The following is a 25646-nucleotide window of genomic DNA, read 5'->3' on the forward strand; positions in this document are numbered from 1 at the left end:
GTGCAGTCCAAAATTTAAGGGAATTTAAGAAAAAAATGGAATAAGCGAGAAGAGTAAAGAAATATCGGAAGTGGCGCAGCAGTGTCTCCGCGTTATTTTTTTTTTTTTTTTTTGTGTTTGCAAAAGTCTTAAAGTACACAAGAAAATCATCGGTGGCTTCCCAAAAGTGGGTAAGTGAAGATATTGACGGATTCATTTAATAAGAAGAATGTATGAAACAAGGAAGTGAAATTAAATACACCTATTCGCGGTCCTGTTCCAGCGGTGCGGAAGGCGCTGTAATATCTTATCGCCTAAGTATTAGTGGAATCAATATTTTTTTCAAGGCCAAGGTCTCTTGATCGAATGGTGAAATTAATTTTCAAAGGCAGAATTTTTCTCTGCACTTTGTCTTTCTGTGCACACGCACATATGGTGATCTATGTCCAAAAGCTATGTATGTTTTGTTTTTATTAATTCTTGAGCCAAGATTGTCTCTCAACTCTAAAATGAATTCATCTAAGTTAATTATTGGTTTTATGGGGATTAACTTTAAGTATGCATTAGGCGCGGGTAGCTGGTTATATATTATTCGACTGTTAGCGACCAAACAGGGCCATTCAACTCTTTGTAATTTTTGGTAAAGAATGGCCACGGAAGGGCGGGCATTACACGATCCTCCACCACATCTGAGGATCGAGCGAAAGCATGTTGGGTAAAAGTATCTTTCTGTCCGTTGTCTGGGTCGTGGATGGCGATTTGCCACACTGATGATGAATGAAAGAAATTGGGCTGAGATTCCAGGACAAGACCACCACCGCATATAACCGACAAGGAGCAGCTGGACTTTCGCGCGTGCGTCCTGGAATGTCTCATAACACCACCCTAGCCGTATGAATATTTACAGAAATAATTATAATCATTCTTAATTATCTGGCGCCCAACATGGTGGCCAAAATCGTAATTATCAGCTGTGGAAACTCACACTGGAAGGCAAAAACACACAGTTCAAATATTTTTTCTTCGCATGGTATTCAGCAGTATGTGTTTACATTCTAGCCAACGTTATCCAAAACATTTAGTACATTTTTTGTGTTGTTCTCGCTCGAACCCTATATCAGTTTAATAGGATCGATATATATTTCATTTCGCGAAAATAGGTTGCAATTGCTGATTTTGATTCTAAGCTTGGCAATCAAGTTTAGCCACCTCTTTGCATAAGCAACAATTGCACGTTTTTTTTTCGTATATGCTTTTATTCAACGAAATTTAAAAAAAATCTCGCTTACCACAGATTTGCAGGGAAGAAACCTATGTCATAAAGCAAATTATCACATGAATAATTTAAATTTTTTACATTCTTATTTTTTGATTGAGCGAATGAATGCTTGTGTCTCTTAATTATAAGTTTCATATAAACTTGAATATAAGCTTCATACATCAAAGCGAACGGTCGTGTTTTTTTTTATTTTTGTATTTGTCAAACCAGCCGAGGTTTTTAATCATTTTCTTGTAGTATCATATATTGTAAATATAATTATTAAAGATCCGTTCGCTTCGCGAGTGATTCTGTGTTATTTGTGCAGTATTTTAAACAAATATGCAAAGTCTTTTGAATTTTTCGTCTTTCTGTTTTGTTTACTCTCCCTTTTGTGCGTTGTTCGTAGTGCTGTTTGGTGTCGTATTTTGCAAGCACATAAACTGCACTGTGAACCTATTCTCCCGCTCTCACTCTCTTTCGCTCCCCCACACAAAATCTAAAATTTCTGAGTGTGAAGACGTGCACAGTGGTCTGATCTTAGACAAATATGGACATCTAAGTTGTCTGCTTTTATAAAAATTGCTGCCAGGTTATAAAACCGGAGCAGTCAAAAATTATTTATTGGCTATGTGATAGAATGGTGCACACTAAGTGCGCTGGTTTTAATGGCCGAACAATTGATGACCTAGCAATGGATTAAAATCTAAATTACTGATTACTGATGAAATCGTTTATGCGCCAAACTAAAGGTGGCTTGAAAGAACTGATCAACAGTTTTGGTGTAGTTAGAGATAGTTTTCGTCGAGCGGATGATCTTCATTCCGCGCTTAATTCATAGTTTAATGGCCTTAAGCTATTAGATGAATCTCCAAAGCGCAAAATAGCCGCTTGTGGTAGGCTGCATAAGCTCCCGCAACCACGGGCAATCCGATCAACCCGCTGTGGATTGCGCCCACCCTAAAGATTCCGAATTGTCTGCACTGGTCTCTCAACCATTGATTCTACCTGTCCCGATTAGTTTACCACCACAAGGGAACATTGAGTCCGGACTACCGGCACAAGTTGGCACTTCAGAAATACAATTTGCAGGGCCAAAACCCCTCGCGGTGGTTCCTCTGAAGAGATACTTAACTCCGAAGTCTTCCCAGGTATGTACGCTATATATAGGTATGACCGTCCCTCCAGAGGTGGGGAGGTGGAGTCTTAATTGCGGTTAGATCTACCCTCGCGTCGGAATGAGTTACTTTTTGACGAGTCCCGTAACTCTGAATTCTTATGCGTAAAGCTGTCATTTTCCGACAGATCAGTTCACATTACGTGCTCGTATATTCCACCGTCTTCTGAATTCTCAGAATATCAGAATCATCTGTCCGCTATCCAATCCATCTTAAATAAACTGTCTGACAGTTACCAATTGGTAGTTCTAGGTGATTTTAATATACCTGGCACAACGTGGTCCCCAGAAGAAAATTCGAATATTCTTCTCCCTTTAGCACAACATGAATTTATTGACGACTTGCTCGACTTATCGTTGTCGCAAGTTAATTATATTCGAAACTCTCTTGGTCGACTGTTCGATCTATGTCTTGTAACAATTCCAGAAAGTGTGTTTCTGTCCAGGGTAGCACCTCTTACTCAACCTGACGATCAATATCATCCTACTTTCGAGGTGACAATCGACATAGGTACGGTATTAAAAGTAAATTCAGTGAAATCAACAAAGCGAATTCACTGTTTTCGCATGGCAAATTTTCGGAGGATAAACAATTTTATTGCTGGCTATAATTGGTCCGATCTTTACTACTGTCACATAATGACGGATGCCATTAATATGTTTTATACCGCAATTAAATCATTTATTAACTCTTGTGTTCCGATGTACTATCCGTCAATCTCTAAACCTCCTTGGTTTAAGAAAGAGTTGACACACCTAAGAAATGAAAGAAATGTAAAGTCCAGACTTTACACAAAATTTAAAAATACCGGTTCTCAGTCTGTCCTTTCATAATATTTAAGCGCTCGGTTAAACTTTACCGTGCTTTATGCTCAGTGCTACAGGAATTATTTAAATCGTTCTAAGTTCCAGTTCGCACAGGATCCGAAACAGTTTTATAATATCGTTAACACTAAGCGAAAAAAAAGTTCTTACCCTTCCTCGCTATTTTTTAAAAACACTACGGTAACATCGGATCAGGCAATAGCCGATCTACACGTCAAGTTTTCTCAAACATCATATTCTACTTTACCTCATTCCGAACAGCCATACTCTTATGCGGTATCTAAGAATCTAATATTCTGCCCCTCTATAAACAAAAGCTCACTGCTTAACGATCTTAAGCGTGTTAAACCGGTCTATTCGCCAGGTCCCGATGGAATCTGTGGCTGTGTGCCCACACTTGATCTAGGTTTCCCTGTTGATCTTCTAAATTGGATTTCAAGCTATCTGAATGGCAGGACGCAAATAGTCCTCTTTAAAAATTTTCTGTCTTGTATTCTCCGAGTCACATCCGGTGTCCCACAAGGGAGCCATCTTGGTCCGCTTCTTTTTACCTTATTCATTAACGACCTCCCCTTAATAATAAAACATTCGCGTGTACTTATGTACGCAGACGATGTTAAATTATGCCTCCAGCACAAGGACATTTCGCGCTACTTGGACTTACAATACGATCTAGACAGCTTTCAAATATGGTGCCGTGATATCATATTAAACTTAAATGGCTCAAAGTGTAAAGTTATGACCTTTTGTCGTGTCAACCCAATACGCACGACTTACACTCTAAATGGGACAGAATAATCTTGATGATCTTTGTGTTCTTCTGAACCTTAAACTAAAATTTTCTGACCATATTTCGATTAGTGTCAGTAAGGCCAGTGGTGTACTTGGTTTTATAGAAAGGTGGTCTAAGGAATTTGATGATTCTTACATGACTAAAACCTTATTTATTTCGTTAGTCCGTCCGATTCTTGAGTATGGATCACCAGTTCGGAGTCCACAATGCGTAGTCCATTCGGACCGCATTGAATCGGTCCAAAAACACTTTTTACTTTTTGCCTTGCGGCGCCTAAATTGGGATGCAAACCGTATATTACCTCCTTATTCCAGTAGACTACTTTTAATTAATTTACCTTCCCTAGCTAACCGTAGAACTATGCTTGGAACAGTCTTTATGTGTAAGCTTATTCGTGGTGATGTTGAGAGTCCCGACATGATTAGTCGGTTTAACTTCTGGGTTCCAAGTAGATTCACTAGAAACTATATGCCCCTTATCTTAAATCATTGTAGATCTAACTATGAGTTGCATGACCCGTACAGTTTTATGTTCTGACTATAATAGACTTTATCCAATTATCTGTAATCTTGACTCTCTGCCGCTCTTAAAGCAATCAATTTTAACTCTTTTAGTACATAATTAGATCCTACTGACACTAATACTTATTAGAGTTATTTTACTTTATGTTCATTTCCTCGTTTCTGTTCTCTTTATTATATCGCGTCTATCTATAACGTGAACTGGACAGAGCGAGGAAAGCCAAGCAGCCGAAACTCCGTTGGGTTCTCGAGATTTGATTAATAGAACGGATAAAGTCGGTCATATACTAAACAGTTGGAAAATTCGTTTTAATGGCGGCACTGAAGGCATAAGTGTAGACAATTATATTTATCGCGTGGAAGCGTTGACTCATCAAACCTTAGAAGGGAATTTTGTCGTTTTGTGTGGAAATGCCAGTCTGCTGTTTGACGTCAAGTCTAGAGAGTTTTACTGGCCGTTTCACAAAACTTCTTCAGACCTACCCACCGTAGCTTCTTTGTCTGGCTCTGAGAAAGCAGTTCAGAGACACCAGAACATTGGGGAAGCGATACATGATAGAAAGCAGAGACAGAAGGAATGTTTCGATTTTTCGTCTCCCGGATGGATAAATTAGAGATGTCGCTGTCGGAAAAATCAACAGTCGAGCCCGAGATCCGTCACGAACTCTTAAATGTGCAGATACAGTCGGTCGATCAACTAAGGGAAATTTGCAGGGAAGCGTAAAATCTCTTGCTATGGTTGTGGCAAACGAAATACCTACAAGCCATCTTGTGTAACATGTCAAAAAAACTCGAAGATGAACACACAGTCTTGTCAGCCGGTCGACGAATCCAGAGACACATCCATAGGTATGTCCTATTTAGCCCCAGAACTCGAAGCCGTTTCCAACCCAACATCGTTGTGGCCAAGTTTAGTCAATCCCAATAATAATTTCTCTCTGGCCTCACAACCACTTTTACGTCAGAAATCTTACTCCAGAAATGCTCAGCGGATGAGAAACTACTATATGGCTTTGAAAACAATCAGCACAATTCGACATAAGGCGAAGGACAAGCGTCCATACGCTGAAGTGCGTGTCTTAGATCGGATAGTAATGGGACTATTAGATACTAGAGCGGCTATAAGTGTCATAGGGGGCAATCTAGCGCAGTAAATAATAAAGAGTTGAATTCCGTTCAAGCGAGGGTTGTCTTCGGAAAGCACTGCGGATGTACGACAACAAGAAGTAGTGGGTCGAATTAGCACCCCTGTACAGTTTAAAGGAAGGGGGGAAAATCTCGCCCTGCATTTGATTTCTTCTCTTAGCCAAGATTTTTATTTAGGTATTGATTTTTGGTCTAAGTTTAAGTTGCTGCCGCCGGAGATGCAAATTTCCAAAATAACTACTTTAACTCACTATCATTCTACACAGCAAAAAGATTAGTCACAAAAAGTAATACAAGAATTTCCTTCATTTTCCGTTTTTGGCCTGGAAAAGACTTTTATTCTATACCACATAATTGATATTGGAGATGCTAAGCCGGTAAAGCAGTGGCATTTCCCAGTGCCCCCAGCTGTGAAAAAGCTTCTATATGCTGAGATTGATCGTATGCTTACGCTTGAGGTAATTGAAGAATCCGATAGCTCTTGGTCTTCACGAGTATTCTTAGTGCAAAAACCGCGGAAAATTCGGCTCTGTTCGGATAGCAGAAAGGTGAATGCTGTCACCAGAAAAGATGCGTATCCTCTCCCGCAGTTAGATGGGATTCCAGGTCTCCTCCTAAAAGCTATGTTTATTTCTAGCCTCGATCTGAAAGATGCATATTGGCAGATACCCCTCGACCCAGATTCGAGGGATAGGACGCCGTTTACCATACCTGGAAAGCCGCTTTAATATAAAGTGATGCCTTTCGGTCTGACAAATGCTTCGCAAACGATGACACGCTTGATGAACAAGGTCATACCAGCGTAACTGCAAAACGAAGTGTTCGTTTATCTAGACGACCTACTGGTTGTTTCCGATAGCTTCGTATCACATCTGAAAGTTCTGAGAGTAGTTGCAGGTCATGTTAAGACGGCAGGTCTGACGCTTAACGTAGAAAAATGTAAATTTTGTATGCGTTCGGTGAAATATTTAGGGCACATTGTCGGGGAGGGTTTATTACACAGATCCGAAAAAATATCTGCGATGACCGATTTTCCGTAACCAAATTCGTTGAAAAGTCTTCGGAGGTTCTTAGGAATGGTTGGCTGGTATCGCAAGTTTATTAATAACTGACTAACTTATTAAAGCAATGAGAGAAGTTTGTTACGACTCCTGAAGGAAAGCTAGCATTTGAGACGCTGAATGAGGTGTTATGTTCAGCGCCTGTTCTTCGTAGTCCGGATTTCGGAAAGCCATTTTTTGTGCAGTGTGACGCTAGCAAAACTGGAATCGGAGGAGTTTTGGTTCAAAAAACAACTGAAGGAGATGAATACCCTATAGCATTCGTATCTAAGAAACTCAACAAAGCTCAAAGGAATTACTTAGTCACGGAGCAGGAATGTCTAGCAGCGATCGTCTGCATCAATCGGCTTAGGGCTTAAGTGGAAGGCCACTAATTCACGGTTATAACGGATCACGCTTCCTTAAAATGGTTAATGATGCAGACCGACTTACACTCTCGTTTAGTAAGATGGACTCTAAAGCTACAAGGACTTAACTTCAATATTAAGCACCGCAGCGGCAAGCTGAATGTTGTGCCAGACGTTTTATCTCGGGTAATTTTTTTTTTTTTTTTTTTTTTTTTCGCACGGGTCCCACGGCTACACCTCCCGCCCAACCGACCGAGGGGCGATGCCGTGTATCGTACGGCTCGATTCGCAAGAAGATATAGACGCGATATAAAAAAGAGAACAGGAACAAGGAAATGAATCTAATTATGTAATAGAAAAGATAAAATCGATTGCTTTAATAGCGGCAGAGAGTGAAGATTACAGATAATAGGATAAAGTATATAAAAGTCAGAACATAAAACTCTGTAAGGGCCATGCAACTCATAATTAGATCGACAATGATTTAAGATAAGGGGTATATAGTTACTAGTGAATCTACTTGGAACCGAGAAGTTAGGCCGACTAATCAAGTCGGGACTCTCAACATCCCCACGAATAAGCTTACAAATAAAGACTGTTCCAAGCATAGTTCTACGGTTAGCTAGGGATGGTAAATTAATTAAGAGTAGTCTACTGGAATAAGGAGGTAATATATGGTTTGTATCCCAATTTAGGCGCCGCAAGGCAAAAAGTAAGAAGTTTTTTTGGACCGATTCAATGCGGTCCGAGTGGACTGCGTATTGTGGACTCCAAACAGGTGATCCGTACTCGAGAATCGGACGGACTAACGAAATAAATAAGGTTTTAGTCAAGTAAGGGTCATCAAATTCCTTAGACCACCTTTTTATAAAACCAAGCACACCCCTGGCCTTATTGACAATAGACGAAATATGGTCCGAAAATTTTAGTTTTGGGTCCAGAAAAACACCAAGGTCATCAACTCGTGTTATTCTGTCCAGAGAGCACCCACTTAGAGTGTAAGTCGTGCGTATTGGGTTGGCACGAAAAAAGGTCATAACTTTACACTTGGAGCCATTTAAGTTTAATATGTTATCACGGCACCATATTTGAAAGCTGTCTAGATCGGATTGTAAGTCCAAGTAGCGCGAAATGTCCTTGTACTGGAGGCATAATTTAACATCGTCTGCGTACATAAGTACACGCGAATGTTTTATTATTAAGGGGAGGTCGTTAATGAATAAGGTAAAAAGAAGCGGACCAAGATGGTTCCCTTGTGGGACACCGGATGTGACTCGGAGAATAGAAGATAAAGAATTTTTAAAGAGGACTTGTTGTGTCCTGCCATTCAGATAGCTTGAAATCCAATTTAGAAGATCAACAGGGAAACCTATAAGATCAAGTTTTTTTATTAGAAGGTAATGATTAACAGAGTCAAATGCTTTACTAAAATCAGTGTAGATGACATCTGTTTGAAGATTATTTTTGAAACCCTGTATTACGAAAGAAGTTAGCTCCAAGAGGTTAGTGGTTGTATATCTGCGTTTCATAAAACCGTGTTGACACGGTGATATGATTGATCTACTAAGGTGCTGCAAATGAGGAGTGATAACATTTTCGAAAAGTTTTGGGATAGCCGACAATTTAGAGATTCCTCTGTAATTGCTTGCATCCAGTTTGCTACCTTTTTTATGAGAGGAATCACAAAGGACTCCTTCCATATATGAGGGAATTGTGAAGATTCCAAAGATAAGGTAAACAGTTTCAGTAGAGGCTTGCACAAGGCTTCCGCACAGAATCTGAGCACACAGCCAGGGATTCCATCGGGACCTGGCGAATAGACCGGTTTAACACGCTGAAGATCGTTAAGCAGTGAGCTTTCGTTTATAGTGGGGCAAAATATTAGATTCGACTTAGATACCGCATAAGAGTATGTTCGGAATGAGGTAAAGTTGAATATGTTGTTTGAAAAAACTTGGCGAATAGATCGGCTATTGCCTGATCCGATGTAACCGTAGTGTTTTCAAAAAATAGCGAGGAAGGGTAAGAACTTGTTTTTCGCTTAGTGCTAACGAAATTATAAAACTGTTTCGGATCCTGTGCAAACTGGAACTTACAACGGTTTAAATAATTTTTGTAGCACTGAGTATTAAGCACGGTAAAGTTTAACCGAGCGCTTAAATATTTACAAAGGATGGACTGAGAACCGATATTTTTAAATTTCATAAAGAGTCTGGACTTTACATTTCTTAGGTGTGTCAACTCTTTCTTAAACCAAGGAGGTTTAGAGATTGACGGATAGTACATCGGAACACAAGAGTCAAAAAATGATTTAATTGCTGTATAAAACATATTAATCGCATCCGCCATTATGTTGCAAGAGTAGAGATAGGACCAATTAAAGCCAGCTATAAAATTGTTTAGCCACCGAAAATTTGCCTTGCGAAAACAGGAAATTCGCTTTGTTGACTTCTCTGAATTTACTTTTAATACCGTACCTAAGTCGATTTCCACCTCGAAAGTAGGATGATATTGATCTTCAGGTTGAGTAAGAGGTACTACCCTGGAGAAACACACTTTCAGGACTTGTTACAAAACATAGATCGAAAGTCGACCAAGAGAATTTGGAATATAATTAACTTGCGACAGCGATAAGTCGAGCAAGCCGTCAATAAAGTCATGTTGTGCTAAAGGGAGAAGGAAATTCGATTGTTTTTCTGGGGACCATATTGTGCCAGGTATATTAAAATCACCTAGAACTACCAATTGGTCCCTGTCAGAAAGTTTATTCAAGATGGACTGGATAGCGGACAGATGATTCTGATATTCCGGGAATTCAGAAGATGGCGGAATATAGGAGCACGTAATATAAACTGATCTGTCGGAAAAAGACAGCTTTACACATACGAATTCCGAGTTACGGGAATCGTCCAAAAGTAACTCCTCCGACGCGAGGGTAGATCTAACCGCAATTAAGACTCCACCTCCCCGTCTGGAGGGACGGTCAAACCTATATATAGTGTACATACCTGGGAAGACTTCGGAGTTAAGTATCTCCGGCTTTAACCAAGTCTCTGTGAGCACTATAATATGGGATGCAAATGAAAGACTATCACAATACAATTTGATTAATTTGCTACGCAAGCCTCTAACATTTTGATAGGAGATAGTAAGTTTTGTAGTTAGTTTTTTGAAGAGGAAGAAAATGAAGAGGCGGATGGTGCAGTGGTCTGGCCACGTGAGGGAAGTTTAATTCCCACGGGCACCTTTTTCTTATTTTTGATCTTAGCTTCAAACTCTTTTACCACTATACTATCCGGCCAAAAATCACCCGAACATATGGTCGAAAAGAGCTCGTTTGGGACAGTTATCTTGAAAGATGATATATCCCTAGCGTAAGAGAAGTTAAATTTGTCCGCTTTTATATTATCGGCTTTTGTTTTGTCTTGTATATAAGACAATACATCCGACGATGTTTGATCAGGGGAAAGCCGAGAAACAAAAATTTGTTTCTTTAGTGGAACCACCGCGAGGGGTTTTGGCCCTGCAGATTGTATTTCTGAAGTGCCAACTTGTGCCGGTAGTCCGGACTCAATGTTCCCTTGTGGTGGTAAACTAATCGAGACAGGTGGAATCACTGGTTGAGAAACCAGTGCAGACAATTCGGAATTTTTAGAAATCACAGGGTCCATCCACAGCTGATTGATCGGATTGCTCCGAATATTTTTTAGCTGCCGATCTTAGCAGCATATGTTGATTTGCTGCGATTGACAGCTGATCAGTTGTGGAGTCCTGTTGATCATTTGCCCGTGGTTGCGGGGCCTTAGGCAGCCTACCACCAGCGGCTTTTTTGCGCTTTGGAGATTCATCTAATAGCTTAAGGCCATTAAACTGTGAATTAAGCGCGGAAAGAAGATCATCGGCTCGACAAAAACTATCTCTAGCTACGCCAAAACTGTTGATCAGTTCTTTCAAGCCACCTTTAGTTTGGCGCATAAACGATTTCATCTCGTTCGCAACCACAAGGCAAGCATCACAACAGTAATTTAGATTTTTACCCTTTGCTAGGTCATCACTTGTACGGCCATTAAAACCAGCGCACTTAGTATGCACCATTCTATCACATAGCCAACAAGTCATTTTTGGCTGCTCAGGTTTTATAACCTGGCAACAATTTTTATAAAAGCAGACAACATTTACGGTTTCCATGTTTAACTGAAATCAGACCACTGTGCGTGCACGAAAACACAAGACCAAAACTTTCAAGCGAGCTGTTAAAAGAACCGCACGAGAGCAGTCTGCACGCTGAGAAATTTAGATTTTGTGTGGGAGAGCGAAAGAGAGAGAGAGAGTGAGAGCGAAAAGTGCAGTTTATGTGCATGCAAAAAAAAACACCAAACACCACTGCGAACAACGCACAAAAAGGGAGAGTAAACAAACCAAAGAGACGAAAAATGCAAACTACTTTGTATATTTGTTTAAACTACTGCACAAATCACAAAAGAATCACTCGCGAAGCGAACGGATCTTTAATAATTATGTTTAAATATATGATAATTAAAGAAGATTATTTAAAAACCACGGCTGGTTTGACAAACACAAAATAAAAACCGGGGAGCAAAAAAAACACGACCGTTCGCTTTGAAAGGTAATAGACGATTATGTGGAGGAGATTGTAGCAGCGTTAGATTCCAGTCAAGGGTTGATAGTCGATTTTGATTCGTCAGAGTTCAGGTCCGACCTGTACAAGAAATTTGTAGAGCGGGTGAAGGCAAACTGCTATTGTTTGTATTGTTGCCAGATAATAAATTAGTTGACGGTCTTGTATATAGGAGAATGGATAATGTCACCGGTGATTCTTTGCATGATCAGTTTGTCTGGAAATTGTGGATCCCCGAGGGCTTAATCCAGAACATCCAATGGCTTCACACGGGGGAATACACAAGACTTTAGAACAAGTTCGAAGATATTATTATTGGCCAGGTTTGGTAAAAGACGTTAAATCCTATGTTCTAGCTTGCGACACATGTAAAATGAAGAAGGCGTTAATTCAGTACCAAGACCGCCTGTTGGTGTGCAACCGAAGTCAGAAAGGTTCTTCCAAAGAATATATATAGACTTTTTGGGTCCTTATCCGATTTCGAAATTTATTGTATTGGGCCATTGTTCCAAGTTTGTTTTTTACAAGGCAGTGAAGAAGCTTACGGCCGATATAGTCATAAAGTATTTTAAACAGGAGTTGTTCCATACGTTCGGTGGGCCAGAAACGGATGTGTCGGATAACGGTTATCAATTCAACTCCGAATCCCAAAATTCCTTTGGGATTACAAAGTGTGTCGCAACATTAAGGCGGTATAGCCACCGCAGTCAAATGCTTCTGGGAAGGTAAATAGGTCGGTATTGGCGGCTATCCGGTCTTACGTCAGGCCAGATCAGAAAAACTGGGACGAAGAGCTGAGTAGTATTTGCTGTGCGTTGAGATCCGAGTGCATTCCAGTTTGAGAACTACTCCATATTATATGGTTTTCGGACAGCACTTTGTGTTCTCCGGATCTACATATAAATTGTTAAGAGCTTGGGATTGATTCAAGATCGGTCCATGGGAGGATTCCTTGGTGTTAGTGCGGAATAAGGTGTCTAAATATGTGTTTAGACATGATAAGTAGGCAAACTACCTAATATTAAGCACCTAATATTAAGCACAAAGTCAACTGATTCTTGAAGTTAATAAAGTCGAATTCGGTTGAAGTGGAGTTTGGAGTCGTTTGGAGTGCAGCATTGGATCGCCAGCTGATGATATAAGGACGGCGGCTATTTTGTTTGCCACAGGGCAGGGGGCCTTGAGGCCTGTAAAAGTGGAAAACCCAAATTTTGAGGAAAATACGGAAACTGGCATGTATTTGTGAAGGTCGACATTGGTTTTAAGACCATTTTAAAGTTCGGAAGAAATAGCGATCGAACCGCCAGTCTCCCAAGTTCGTGATATTCCTGTTTCCCGTTGGCGTTCTAAGTTTCCAAACGGTTCGGGAAGGGAACACGGCAATCGAACTGATTAGTTCCCGGAGTCTGTCCCAAAGCGATATTTTGCGGCATTTTAAAAATCGTTGCTCGATATAGCTACCGTTTACATATTTATATTTATGTTGATAATTGATTATATGTAATATATGTAATAATCGGTACCCAGAGAACACCACGGGGAGGCCTTGCAACTGTAATTGGGTCCTTTATTTATATGACCTTCGAGTTTATTTTTCACTACTTATCGCAATAACTATTTGCGCTTACCGTACTTCCCGCACTTTACTACTGCAAAAAATTGACAAAATACTTCGGAAATTATTATATCTACTGTAATTTAAAACATACATTTTCCAAAGAAATTACTTCTCTTTGGACACATTGTTCTCAATATTTCATAAAAATAATACGTTGAAGAAAATAAAAATCTATAAAATAAATATAAATATTAAAACCGTTTGTTGCAATAGACATATCTTAAGGCACGAAGTGCGGATACAAGCACTCAACAATCATTGCCTTATTAATTTTTCAAACGTCGCATGCTGAATACTCTAATGACAAATATTATAATATAAAGTCATTTTTGAAATTTATTTTGTGATATTATGTATTATATACAATTGTCGGCTGTCGCTGTCTGCATAGAAAAGAGCTGTTCGCATTAGAGCTCTCCGCTCTTTCGATATTGAACAAAAATTCAATAGAGCCTGGAGCCACTTCTAGAGACACGCCGAAGAAATTGTGAGCAAAAAAATCATATGACGTTACGCATCTTGTTATTCTAGTGTCTTTGTCCCGACAGTGTCTTCTGGACGGAGTCGTCCTCAAGCGTTGAAAAAGGGCAAAGCTAGTCCTTCTGCAGAAAGGCAAAAAACCTACAAATGCAGCAGGCAGCTACAATTTTTTCTGGACATTGTAGTCAAAGTTTTTTAGCGCATATTGTACGTGCGTATAAAGCTAATCGCCAAAAGTTGCACAGACCTTCAAAGCTAGCAGTGTGGCTTCTGGATGGGAAAAAGCGGGCTCTCTGCTCTCACATCGGCAGTAAGGAGTATTGTGTCATCATCATTTAACCCAGCGATAACAATGCGCAACATGGGCATCCGTGGATACGTAGGGAGTGTGATTGGAAACTACTTCAGGGACCGCGTGTTATGGTATGTAACAGAATGCAGTCTAAAAAGTCACGAAGTCTGCAAATTCTACGAAGTGATTCAGCCATTTACCTCGGAGGTCATATAGACAGAAGAAAACGCATTTGCAGCAGAAAGCCAGCAGGTTTCACTGGCTATCAACTCACGCTCTCCACTAAGTTTGGACTACAAGGTGCTGTTATACAACACAGTTTTACAACCAATATGGTCATATGGATGCCAACTATGGCGCAATAAATGCAACAGTAACATTTAAGTAATACTACGAGCACACACCAATAACTAGTGCGAACGAACATCCACCAGGACCTACGGATTCCAGTTGTAAAAACTGAAACTGTCGAGCAGAAGGCAAATTACCTAAAGCGACTCCCAATCCATTGGCCAAATCATTGGTGAATAATCACACACGCCTCCAACGTAACGATATACCTGCCCAGATGCCAAGACCTAGGGCCATTTAGTATAACTTTATAATTAGGTGAGTGGATTAAGATTTGTAAACTTATTGTTAGACTTAGACTTAGCGCGAGTGTAATTCCTGCCTAAATAGGGAACCCGTTAGGGTCAACGACGATAGAGAGTTTACTTGAGAGACCGTTGAAGGTCCGCTTCGGGAGTGATTACGTGCGAATCCGTTTAATGTCGCCCACACGGGAAAGGGAGATTGTTTGGTAGGCCGTTAAAGGTCGTCCACAAGAGAGAGATTACGTTTGAAATCTCTTTAAGGTCACCCATACGGAATAGAGACTACGTGTGAAACCACTTTAAGGTTGACCACACGGAAGAGAGACTAAGTGTGAAACGCTTTTAAGGTCGCCCACACGGAATGGAGATTACGTGTAAAACCATTTTAAATTCGACCACACGGGAGATATACGCATTGGAAAACCGTTGAAGATCCACCACAAGCGAGAGAGAGAGAGATCCGGGGGTCAGAGCCGATTTATTATCAGAAATTAATCTACTGATCGGGTGACTCTGCTGCTGACTACTTGATGTGTGCTACCTCATCCGATCGCGGTCGGCTGCGGACTAATACCCTGCAATCGCCCGCTTTATATAGGTCCCGGCGGGGCTTAATGTGCACGTCGTCAGCGTGGCAATTGCCTGCTTTAGAGTGGCCAACCAAGATATAAAAAAATGTGTAATCGAGGAGGAGACTTAGTTTATTTTCCCTTTGTATTTTTTAATTGTATTTAAATTGAATTCCTTTTAGTATTTAATATTTTTTATTTTTATATAAGCTAACATAATCTAATTATTTTTCTAAGATGAGTTCATTTTCAGAGAGTGCGCGTTTAAATTTTCAGGTAAAATTTATAAAAGTTTGCTTGCAGTCGTTTGATTCGAAATTTGAGTGAGAGTATCCGTGTGTTCATACATCCTCAAAGTATTCGTGGAAAATGCCACGCTTTCATTTCAGCTCATCTGCGCCGGGAGATCGATCTTTCGCCGAGGAATGAAAAAATATATACATTTGGAATTTTTTTTATTTATTTTTGAACTTAGCTTTCCATGTGTTTTACAAGAAAAGAAGGAATTCGAATGAAACTGCGTATAAATTATTTGTTCCTAATGTAGTGGCGGAAGTAGACGATTGAATATAAAAAGAAAAATCTAACCGAATTTACTCGCGACCCACTCTCACACTCTTTTTTTATTTTTCTCTTCAATAATTCCTTATGATAATAAGAATAATAATAGTAATTCATGGAACAAGATTATAGAGAAGAAAACTGCACTGGAAATTATGGGAGAATTTAACCGATTTAACCCTTTAATTATATTTTTCTTGAATAACGTTATAAACGTTATAAACTTTTTTTTTCTGAATTCGCAACCAAAAACAAAGAAAAAAAACAAAAAAAAAAAACCGTTTGCCTTAGATTCCCCCTTACTTTAGTTCGTATTTATTTATGTACTTATTTACATTATTATGTACTTATTTTTAACTATAAATATTTTTATTAATTATTAATCAACCATGAATACAGAAGATATGAGTTCCTAAAAACTTAAATACTGACTCGGCTGATGTTTGTCCAGACGTAGGGTACCAAAGGGGCCACTTTAAAATAAAAGGTAAAATAATATTCAATGCATTAGCCAAGAAGTTATAAAACCTAATAGTTGAACAGTAATTGAGGTACACGCAGACAAATGCATAACATCCATATTGTAGAACAACAGTTTCCAATATGGTATGATGGAAAATTCAATAGCAAATTATATTGCTCGATTGATTTTTAATTAAACGAAACCATTTAATTTTCCAACTTATGTTAAATTAAATTTAACTCAGGTGAAAAATCAACATCACTTCAATTTAAAACAAGACAAGAATGCTATTTTCAAGTTCCCCGACTATCAGATACCCGTTACTCAGCTAGTGTGAATGCGAACTCGAAATTTGATAATTTTTCTGGGATATCAAAAGATATTGGGGAATAAAATGAGAATAAATTTAAAAAGTGATTAAAAGTAGCTAGGCGTTTTTAGGGCGTTAGAGTGAGCGAGTCAAAAATTGTTTTGGTAAATCGATATAAATTTACAAGACTAATAAAATTATTGAAAAAATATACAAAAACTTTTTTAAATGTAGGCATGTCTGTTTTGGCCGGTTTTGGGTCTTTAGAGTGGGAGTGACAAATAGTTTTTTTGCAAAACATTTGCAAACACATTTTTTAAAATTGTGGGCGTGACAGTTTTGTGTGGTGTCGTTAGGGCGTGTTAACATGATTCAAAAAACTTGCGCTTCGTCTTTGTCTCTAGAATCTGTATGCTGAATCTCAACCTGCTAGCTTTTATAGTTCTTGAGATATTTATTTATACGGACGGGCAGATCGACTCGGCTATTGATCCCGATCAAGAATATATACATATACTTTATATAGTCGGAAACGCTTCCTTCTGCCTGTTACATACTTGTCAAGGATACTTTATGAGTATCGGGTATACAAATCTTTATTTTCAAGAACACCGACCATTTTATTATAGGTCTCAAGCTAAACTCAACTTATTGATCGACTATATTTATTAAGGCTAGATTGATTGGCGTTCAATTGATAATTAGGCAATGGAGTTTGGTCTATTGGTGGGTGACTTTTTTTTTTTGGGTTTTCAGTTACATCCTGTTGACAGTATTCCACTCAGCCTTGCGTTTATTTCATTGTATGACAGTTGTAAGTGCGTAGTAAGTAGGGGTGTAGGCATATGCTTAAGTCTAAGCTAAGTGTAAGCGACTTATGGATGTGTCACTATATATACATATGTCGTATACAGAAATACCCCTGACGAAAAAATGAAATTTTGAAAATTAGCAACTATATATATATAGGCATATATATATATACCTATTAAAATTATAAATATATTTTTTGCCTTTATAGCTTCATATTTACATGTGTTATTATTTTATTTTTTGTAAAATAAAGAAGCATTTGCCCACCTGTGCTCGTTATGACTACATGAATTGAAATTGATTGAATTGTCTGCTACCGATATAGTTATTTGTGTATTTACAGAAAGCCCCGACGATCTTGAGTAAAACCCTTGATAAGAACAAGCATCTATCAAAATTATCGCTGTTAATTTTGAAAAGTCACTATAGGCCCATATAACTCTGTGGCGCCCAGACTGAAGCCCGGTCTGGCATCACGGCGAAAACAAGTACTAACGCCAAGACCTTTCCTGGAGGACGATATCTTCTGATATCGTCAGACTGGACAAACTGGAACTTCAGCTCTGCCGCGCAACAAGCTCACGGGCATAAAACAATAATATATTATACATAGTGATTAAATAAAGCGGTAACTACATAAGTTACTATATTGGTGACCCCGCAATAAGCAAAATGCAGAGCACCGGAGATTGTTTGCCTGCACCGCCAACTTCGCCTGACTCTGGTGAAATTCAACGCGGCAACAGCACAAGCACCGTTATTCCTGTCGTCGAGACGGTTGCCACCATCAAGCTACCGCCATTTTGGAAGCAAAATGTGCGGTTATGGTTTGTGCAGATCGAAGCGCAATTTCAATGCAGCCGCATTTCTTCAGATAACACGCGCTACTACCATTTAATCAGTGCTTTGGATGCTGATATAATGACTGAAGTATCTGATGTTCTGGCGCAACCCTCGGAAGTAAACAAATACGAGCACCTGAAGGAGATTATTATCAAGCGATTTACGGAATCGCCGGACAGACAGTTGCAGCGCGCTTTACTGGAGCTTGACCTTGGGGACAAGAAGCCCTCGCAGCTCCTTCGGCAAATGACAACACTTGCTAATGTCGCGCGTCTGCAGACGCCTTGCGAGTCCGCTGGCTCTCTCAGCTACCGCAGCACGTACAACGGGGCTTGAAGCTCCTACGCTCAGCAACTTTGGAAGAGCAAACTGCACTCGCTGACGATCTCATGGAAGAGGAATCGGGTTCTTTTGTCATGGCTGCTGGGTCCTCCTCGGCACAATTCAGAGGTAACACCCGCGAATACGCGCCGGCTGCTGGCACAAGTGTCGTGGACGACTTGAAACGCGACATCGCTGCCATCAAGGCCTCTTTAACTCTTCTGCAGAACATGCAGCCTCCCAGCCATTCTCGCTCAGCCGATCGCAACCAGCAGCAACTCCGAGCACCACGTGTCTGCTTTTATCATGCCAAATTCGGACTTAATGCACGAAAATGCTCCTCGCCCTGTGCCTGGGTGCCACAGCAGGGAAACTAAAGAAGCTGTCACCTGTTCAGGCGACTAGTGACAGCAGACCTCCAAGCACTCGCCTCTCAAAGGAGTACCGACTTCACATAATCGATCGTAATACCCACATAAAATTCCTTATCGACTCCGGATCAGTCATCTCACTTATACCTGTTTCGATAATCAAGGGATTGCATCGTCGCAAAGACGACTTCAAACTCTACGCGGCCAACACGTCTATAATTGATACCTACGGCACGCTAAATCTAACTTTTGGTCTCAACCTACGGCGTAACTTCACCTGGTCGTTCGTCGTTGCAAACGTCCAATCAGCAATCATCGGAGCAGATTTCCTCACGCACCACGGCCTCATCCTCGACCTCAAGGGTAAACGCCTTATGGATCCCTCAAAAGCTGTTTCGACCAAAGGAGAAGTTGCAGAAGCAAAACTCTACAACGTTTCTACAATCAACGTGCAAAGTTCCAATGGAATAGATCGCCCGTACTCCAATCTTCTTAGTCGCTTTGTGCAGATCACACGTCCTAATGTGCCTTTAGCAACCCGCATTCATAACGAGGTTGCGCATTGCATTCAAACAACTGGCCCACCTGTTTTCGACAAGCCAAGACGGCTTACAGGCGAAAAATTAAAAGCGGCACGCCGAGATTTCGATCTCTTACTCCAGCAAGGAGTGATTCGTCCCTCCAGCAGTCAATGGGCCAGTCCTATTCATTTGGTCCCTAAGGGGAGCAACGAATGGCGTACTACTGGGGATTATCGCAAACTTAATGCGTCCACTATTCCAGATCGCTATCCGATTCCCCATGGGGAAGACATTCTTCAACGTCTGCATGGATGCTCGGTTTTCTCCACAATCGATTTGGTGAGTGCCTACCACCAGATCCCAGTCGCTCCAGATGATATTCCGAAAACAGCCGTCACTACACCGTTCGGCCTTTTCGAGTTTGTCGGCATGCCACCCGGACTCCGCAATGCAGCGCAAACCTTCCAGCGCCACATGGACAACCTGCTTCGTGGCATTCCATTCGTAGGATGCTATATGGACGACATCATCGTGTTCTCCACAACGCATGAGGAGCATTTGAAGCACCTCCAGACAATCTTTGAGATTTTGCAGAGGAACCACCTCCAAATTAACCCTAAAAAGTGCCAATTTGGTAAAAGTGAGGTTATTTTCTTAGGGTTCCAAGTCAACGCGAGCGGATTCAAGCCCCCTGTTGAGCGCACGCAAGCAATCAACAATTTTCCCAAGCCTCAAACTATCATGGAATTGCGCCGGTTTTTGGGAATGGTCAACTATTACCGACACCTCATCCCAAACGCGGCTCAGGCTCAAATCCCGCTCACAGACTACCTAAAAGGCGCAACCAAAAATGACAAGCGCGAAATAGCCTGGACCGGCCCTGCGGAGAGTGCATTCCAGGCCTGCAAGCAAGGAATTTTACGTGCCACGTGCTCTTCGTTCCTTTCCCCATCGGCTCACCTCGCCCTTAAAACGGACGCCTCCGATACAGCGATCGGTGCTGCTCTCGAACAACTAGTCGGCAACGTTTGGCGTCCCATCGGGTTTTTCTCGCGGAAACTATCTCCGGCAGAGCAAGGCTACAGCACGTATGATCGCGAGCTCCTGGCTATTTTCGCTGGTATCATCCATTTCAAGCACATTCTAGAGGGTCGTCCATTCATCATCCAAACCGACCATAAACCATTACAATACGCTTTCAGGCAGAAAGCAAGCAAAGCATCGCCTCGACAACTCCGCCAATTGGATTTTATCTCCCAATTCTCAACGGAGATAGTGTACAATCCCGGGCAAAACAACGCAGTGGCAGACGCCCTCTCACGCATCAACACCATAAGCATGCCGTCTAGCTTCAGTGCTCAAGCGATATTCGAGGCCCAACAAACCGACGATGAAATGGCTGAGCTCTCTCAAACCACGTCCCTGGTTCTACAAGTTAGGAACATCGACAACCTAGACATCTGGTGTGACATCTCGGGTGGACGCGAGCGGCCATATTTACCCAAAAGTCTGAGACGCCAAGCTTTTGATGCAGTACATGGATTGGCGCATCCCAGCGGCCGTACAACTGCGAAATTACTTAAACAGCGGTTTGTCTGGCCAGCAATTAACCGTGATGCCACCCTCTGGTCTCGACAATGCGTTCCTTGCCAGCGGGCCAAAATCCATCGCCACACACGCAGCCCGGTGGAGAAGATCGATGTTCCTGACAATCGTTTCGAGCACATTCACGTCGATCTGATTGAACTTCCCACAATCCGTAACTTACGCTACTGTCTCACCATCATCGACCGCTTCAGCAGATGGCCTGCAGCTATTCCACTACCCAATATCACCGCGGAGACTGTCGCGACAGCTCTGTATACACAGTGGATCTGCATGTTTGGCTGCCCACTCACTATAACAACGGACCAGGGAACTCAATTTGAATCCTCATTGTTTGCTGAGCTGGCTAAACTAATTGGAGCCGAAAGGATTCGTACAACCGCATATCACCCTCAGTCAAATGGCATTGTGGAGAGATGGCACCGAACCCTTAAGGCCGCCCTGATGTGTAAGTCTCACATAGCATGGCCGGATCTCCTGCCTACAGTTCTGTTGGGGCTGCGCTCGGCGTTTAAGGCGGACCTCCAGTCATCGCCAGCCGAAATGCTTTTTGGCACCACTATTCGTATCCCCAACGAATTTTTTTGAATCGCACACTCCAACCGCCTTCAGCAAGGATCACCGACTAACCGAGCAACTACGTCAACATATCAGGGCAGCCCGACCTACTCCTGCAGCGCATCACGCTAAACCACCTGTTTTCATTTGTAAGGACCTGAGAACTTGTACGCACGTCTTCAAGCGAGTGGCATCTGTTAAGAAACCACTCGAGCCGCCTTACACGGGACCTCATCGGGTAATACGCCGGGTTGATGACAAGTTCTACATCATCAGCATTCATGGACAAGAGAAGGCCATATCAGTCGATCTCCTCAAGCCTGCCTTCTTAGCTGAAGCTGACGCTTGCGAAGACCACCACGAGGATCCACCGCCTGACCAACAGATTTCGCAGCCACCTACACCACCGAGCCCTGCACCTGCAGCTCCTGAATTTATACCGTTACCTTCACCACATGGCGAAGTCACTGGAGGGGGAGTAGATGTGGCGCCCAGACTGAAGCCTGGTTGGGTGCGTTTCGACTGAACTCAAGTTACATTTAACGGCTACCCTGGAGTGTCAGAAGCTGTAGGATGTATTTTAGCGACGTTGAATAAGAGAATACCTTTCAAGTCCTTCAATGCGTTCAATGTGTCTTGCCTCATTTAAGCCAATTAAAAAGAGAGATCAAAAACGGAGATCTGGAAGAGAGGCATGGAACTGTATATAGCACTCGCCACATCAATAACACTGTGCACTGGGAGATGCCGAACGGATCCCTCTGGATGAAACGAACGGATTCCCTCTGGAACACAAATCCAGCGCAGTGATGTTTTTTACTTTGCCAATTGTGTTACACAAGATTTTAGGTAAAGATTTTTATTAAATTAGAGCAAGAATACAAATTTATATTGAAATTGCTAAAAAATTTTAATATTACTTACTTTCCATAATGTTCTGTGATGATATTCGAGGTAATGCCAAGAATTGATTAGTAGCCACCATATTCACCATAATTTGAGTTGGTATTTCTTGCATACAAATACTTGCTGTAAAGGTCGTCGTATCCTCGTTAAATAAAATAAGTGTATCTAGGCTTGTATTGACCTTAAACCGAGTTATTATATTACTTGACTCCCTACTAATCGTATTCACAAATCTGGAAAAATAAAATAAAATTGTTGTTTATTTTGTTTTTATATACAGGAACTTGAAGATTGTTTCGAAAAGACATAAGTAAAGCGAAACATTAGGTTTTTTTATAAACTTAATAGTGTGATGAAATACAAAAACAGATCAACAAAGTCGGTTTGCTTTGCCATTAAAAGTATCAACAAGTCCAATTCTGTTGTTTTTCTGCACTTTGCCAATAATAAGCTGGCTCCCGAACAGTGCCGGTACGCGTACGATACTGCTAAAGCCTTTAGCTTCGCGGCTAGCTTTTACATTTGCTACAACATAAAACAACAGAAAAACCAAAAAAAAAATGTTCGATTGTTCAATTCAACAGATTTGCCTGTCGGTGGAATTCAAGGACTGAAGTTAGGGGCACAGACCAACTCACAACTCTGTACGCATCACGGGATCCCTAAATGTCATTGAAGCAAAAAAGATGAAATCCGGATCGTCGGTGGTAAGAGCAACATCTTTTATATATAGTATAGGATATAATAATATAATTATTCTTAATAATTATTTTAATGGCAATAAACATACATACGTTTGTAATTTTAACTATTATATCATAACATTTTTACATTGTTTGGCAGATGTCTGCCTTTCCTCTACAAGGGTATAAATAATAAAATTAAATCAACACGTCTACTAATTTATACACTTGTAGTTAAATGAATCTGGGACTTTGTAAAGGTGCGTGTTTCGAAATAATGGCACTTTCGACTGGGTCAACACAAAAAGAAAAAAAAAAACAAGAAGAGAATGCTATAGTCGAGTTTTCCAACTATCATATACCCGTTACTCAGCTTCTAGAAATGTTAACTCGAAATTTCATAATTTCATTAATGATGAATGAAAAAAAATTTAAAAATGTTTTAAAAGCGTGGGCGTGACCGTTCTGTGACCTTCATTTACCCATTATCTAAGTAGCTTTTTTAAGAAACTAAAGCGTCAATAAACCAATATTTTCATTAGGTTATGATAATATGAAATTATAATTTGTTTAAACATTTATTTATGTATCTTACCCAAATGCAACTCGGTCGTAAAATTCAAAGGCAGTTAGAAGGTATCGTAACCTAGTTAAACTTCGAGGCTCAAAAATCAAAGCTCTTGCTCTGTTATCCATCCATCCTTCCAGAAATTCATTGAAATTGTCATGTTCGATGCGTTTGAAAACATTAAATGGTATTTTTTTGCGTATAAATTCTGTAATAAAAATTTTAATTTCATTGAAAAAATTTGAAAACGTAATATAATAAAGTGCGGTACGTAAAATCAATAAATCTTGGATAAAGATTTAAAAATAAATATCAGATATAATATTATATATAATATTTTTATATTCTAAAATATAAGTATAGTATTGATGTTTCCATTGCATAATATTTATACCTGGTACTCGTACAGTAAGGTATACTATATTCGTTGAAAAGTTTGTCGGTAAATATAAGTTTCCACGCCCACTCTAACACTCATAATCCAAAACTTTCACTCCCAAAATATTCCCCAGATAACCGAACCATCAATAAATAAAATAAAAAAATAAAATAAAATTTAAAAGTGATATTAAGAGCTCACATATTTTTTATCACAAAACCGGGCACTTTCCTCTTTTTTCTTTTACATTTTTTTGGTTTAAGAAGGCATAGTTGTAACTTAAACGTGGGTCTACTCTAATGATGAGAGGACTGTTCGGTCGCCAGCTAATGCGGCTGGCAAGGTACTCTTTTAGAAGAGATAATTCTCAGGAGGCGACGTTCTCGATATCCTAAAGAGCCATTCCGCGGGGGGAGCCCAAGGGGCAAGCAAAAGGACACGAAGTCAGGAGGATGACTGATGAAGGAATACCTGGCTTTAAGATCAAGATACAAAAAATTTTAAGATGGGCGGCAAAACATTCTAAGCCCTCTGACAATACGGCCAATGTGATCAACACCGTGAAAGTAATCGAAGACGAGATCCTAGGCAATATTAATTACATTGCAGTGTTGGCAGAATTAAAATTAGTGAAGACCTACAAGCGGTCAGTGACAGTCACCATACCTTGAAAAGGATTCTGTCCAATATCCCTCAGTCTCAATAATATACACCGTGGAGGGAGAAGCACGCTTGCCTTAAATGAGCAGTGGAGTGACAATAAAAAAAACAGCAATTAAAGCTCGCAAAGCAAGCAAACAAAATATTTACATGAAAATGAATTAATTCAAATGCCAACAAAACAAAAATAACAACAATAATTTCTCTTATAACGTCTGTCTCCATATCTTCGCTATTTAAAAGGCTTATGATATTCAATATACCATCAATTCCTTGCTGTCCAGCTATCAGCCAATTATTTGTTTTCTCTGCTAGCTCCCCTTTACAAATAAATCTCTTAAGCTTGGAGGTCATAGAGTGATTTTATCTGTTTTGAGAACCTATGAATTGTCTTTGCTGCGTTACAGAGGTTCCTGACGATAAAACAAATAAAGCTTCAATGTTATAAGGATTCGGTTTTGAGCTAAAATCCAAGAAGAAAAGCGCGCTTCTTTACATTAAAAGTAAAACCTGCCTCTGACAAAAAATTTAGCCCCGTGTTTAACCTCTCGTATGCTTTATCTTTGTTGTTCGCAACAATCAGTACACTGTCTACCCTCTGGATTCACAAATGCGGTCCTTTCGATAGAAGTAGGGTTTTTAGGGTAAAATGCGCTGGCCATATCTTAAGTAAACAAATATTTTCCACATCGCAGGCGAACTATCTGATCTGAAATGAATGGTAGTGGGTAATTATCAGAAATTGTATGTGCATTCACGAAAATCGATACACACTCTGTCGCT

General features: G+C 40.4%; 1 protein-coding gene across 2 annotated transcripts in view; it reads right to left on the minus strand.

Moving 5' to 3' along the window:
• The window catches only part of LOC117139092 (dnaJ homolog subfamily C member 16), a 179492-nt gene that overhangs the window by 72589 nt on the left and 81257 nt on the right, over positions 1–25646 (minus strand). Inside the window, exons 5-6 of one of the 2 annotated variants that reach the window (XM_033301212.1) lie at positions 23852–24032; positions 22592–22806 (exon numbers count right to left, since the gene is read on the minus strand). In XM_033301212.1, coding sequence (XP_033157103.1) covers positions 22592–22806; positions 23852–24032 — 396 coding nt within the window. Of the gene's footprint in view, positions 1–22272; positions 22349–22591; positions 22807–23851; positions 24033–25646 lie in introns of those variants that run through there. The other variant, XM_033301213.1, reaches the window with a different exon arrangement.

The sequence above is a fragment of the Drosophila mauritiana genome, chromosome 3L (genome assembly GCF_004382145.1).
Source record: "Drosophila mauritiana strain mau12 chromosome 3L, ASM438214v1, whole genome shotgun sequence".
Taxonomy (NCBI): Eukaryota; Metazoa; Arthropoda; class Insecta; order Diptera; family Drosophilidae; genus Drosophila; species Drosophila mauritiana.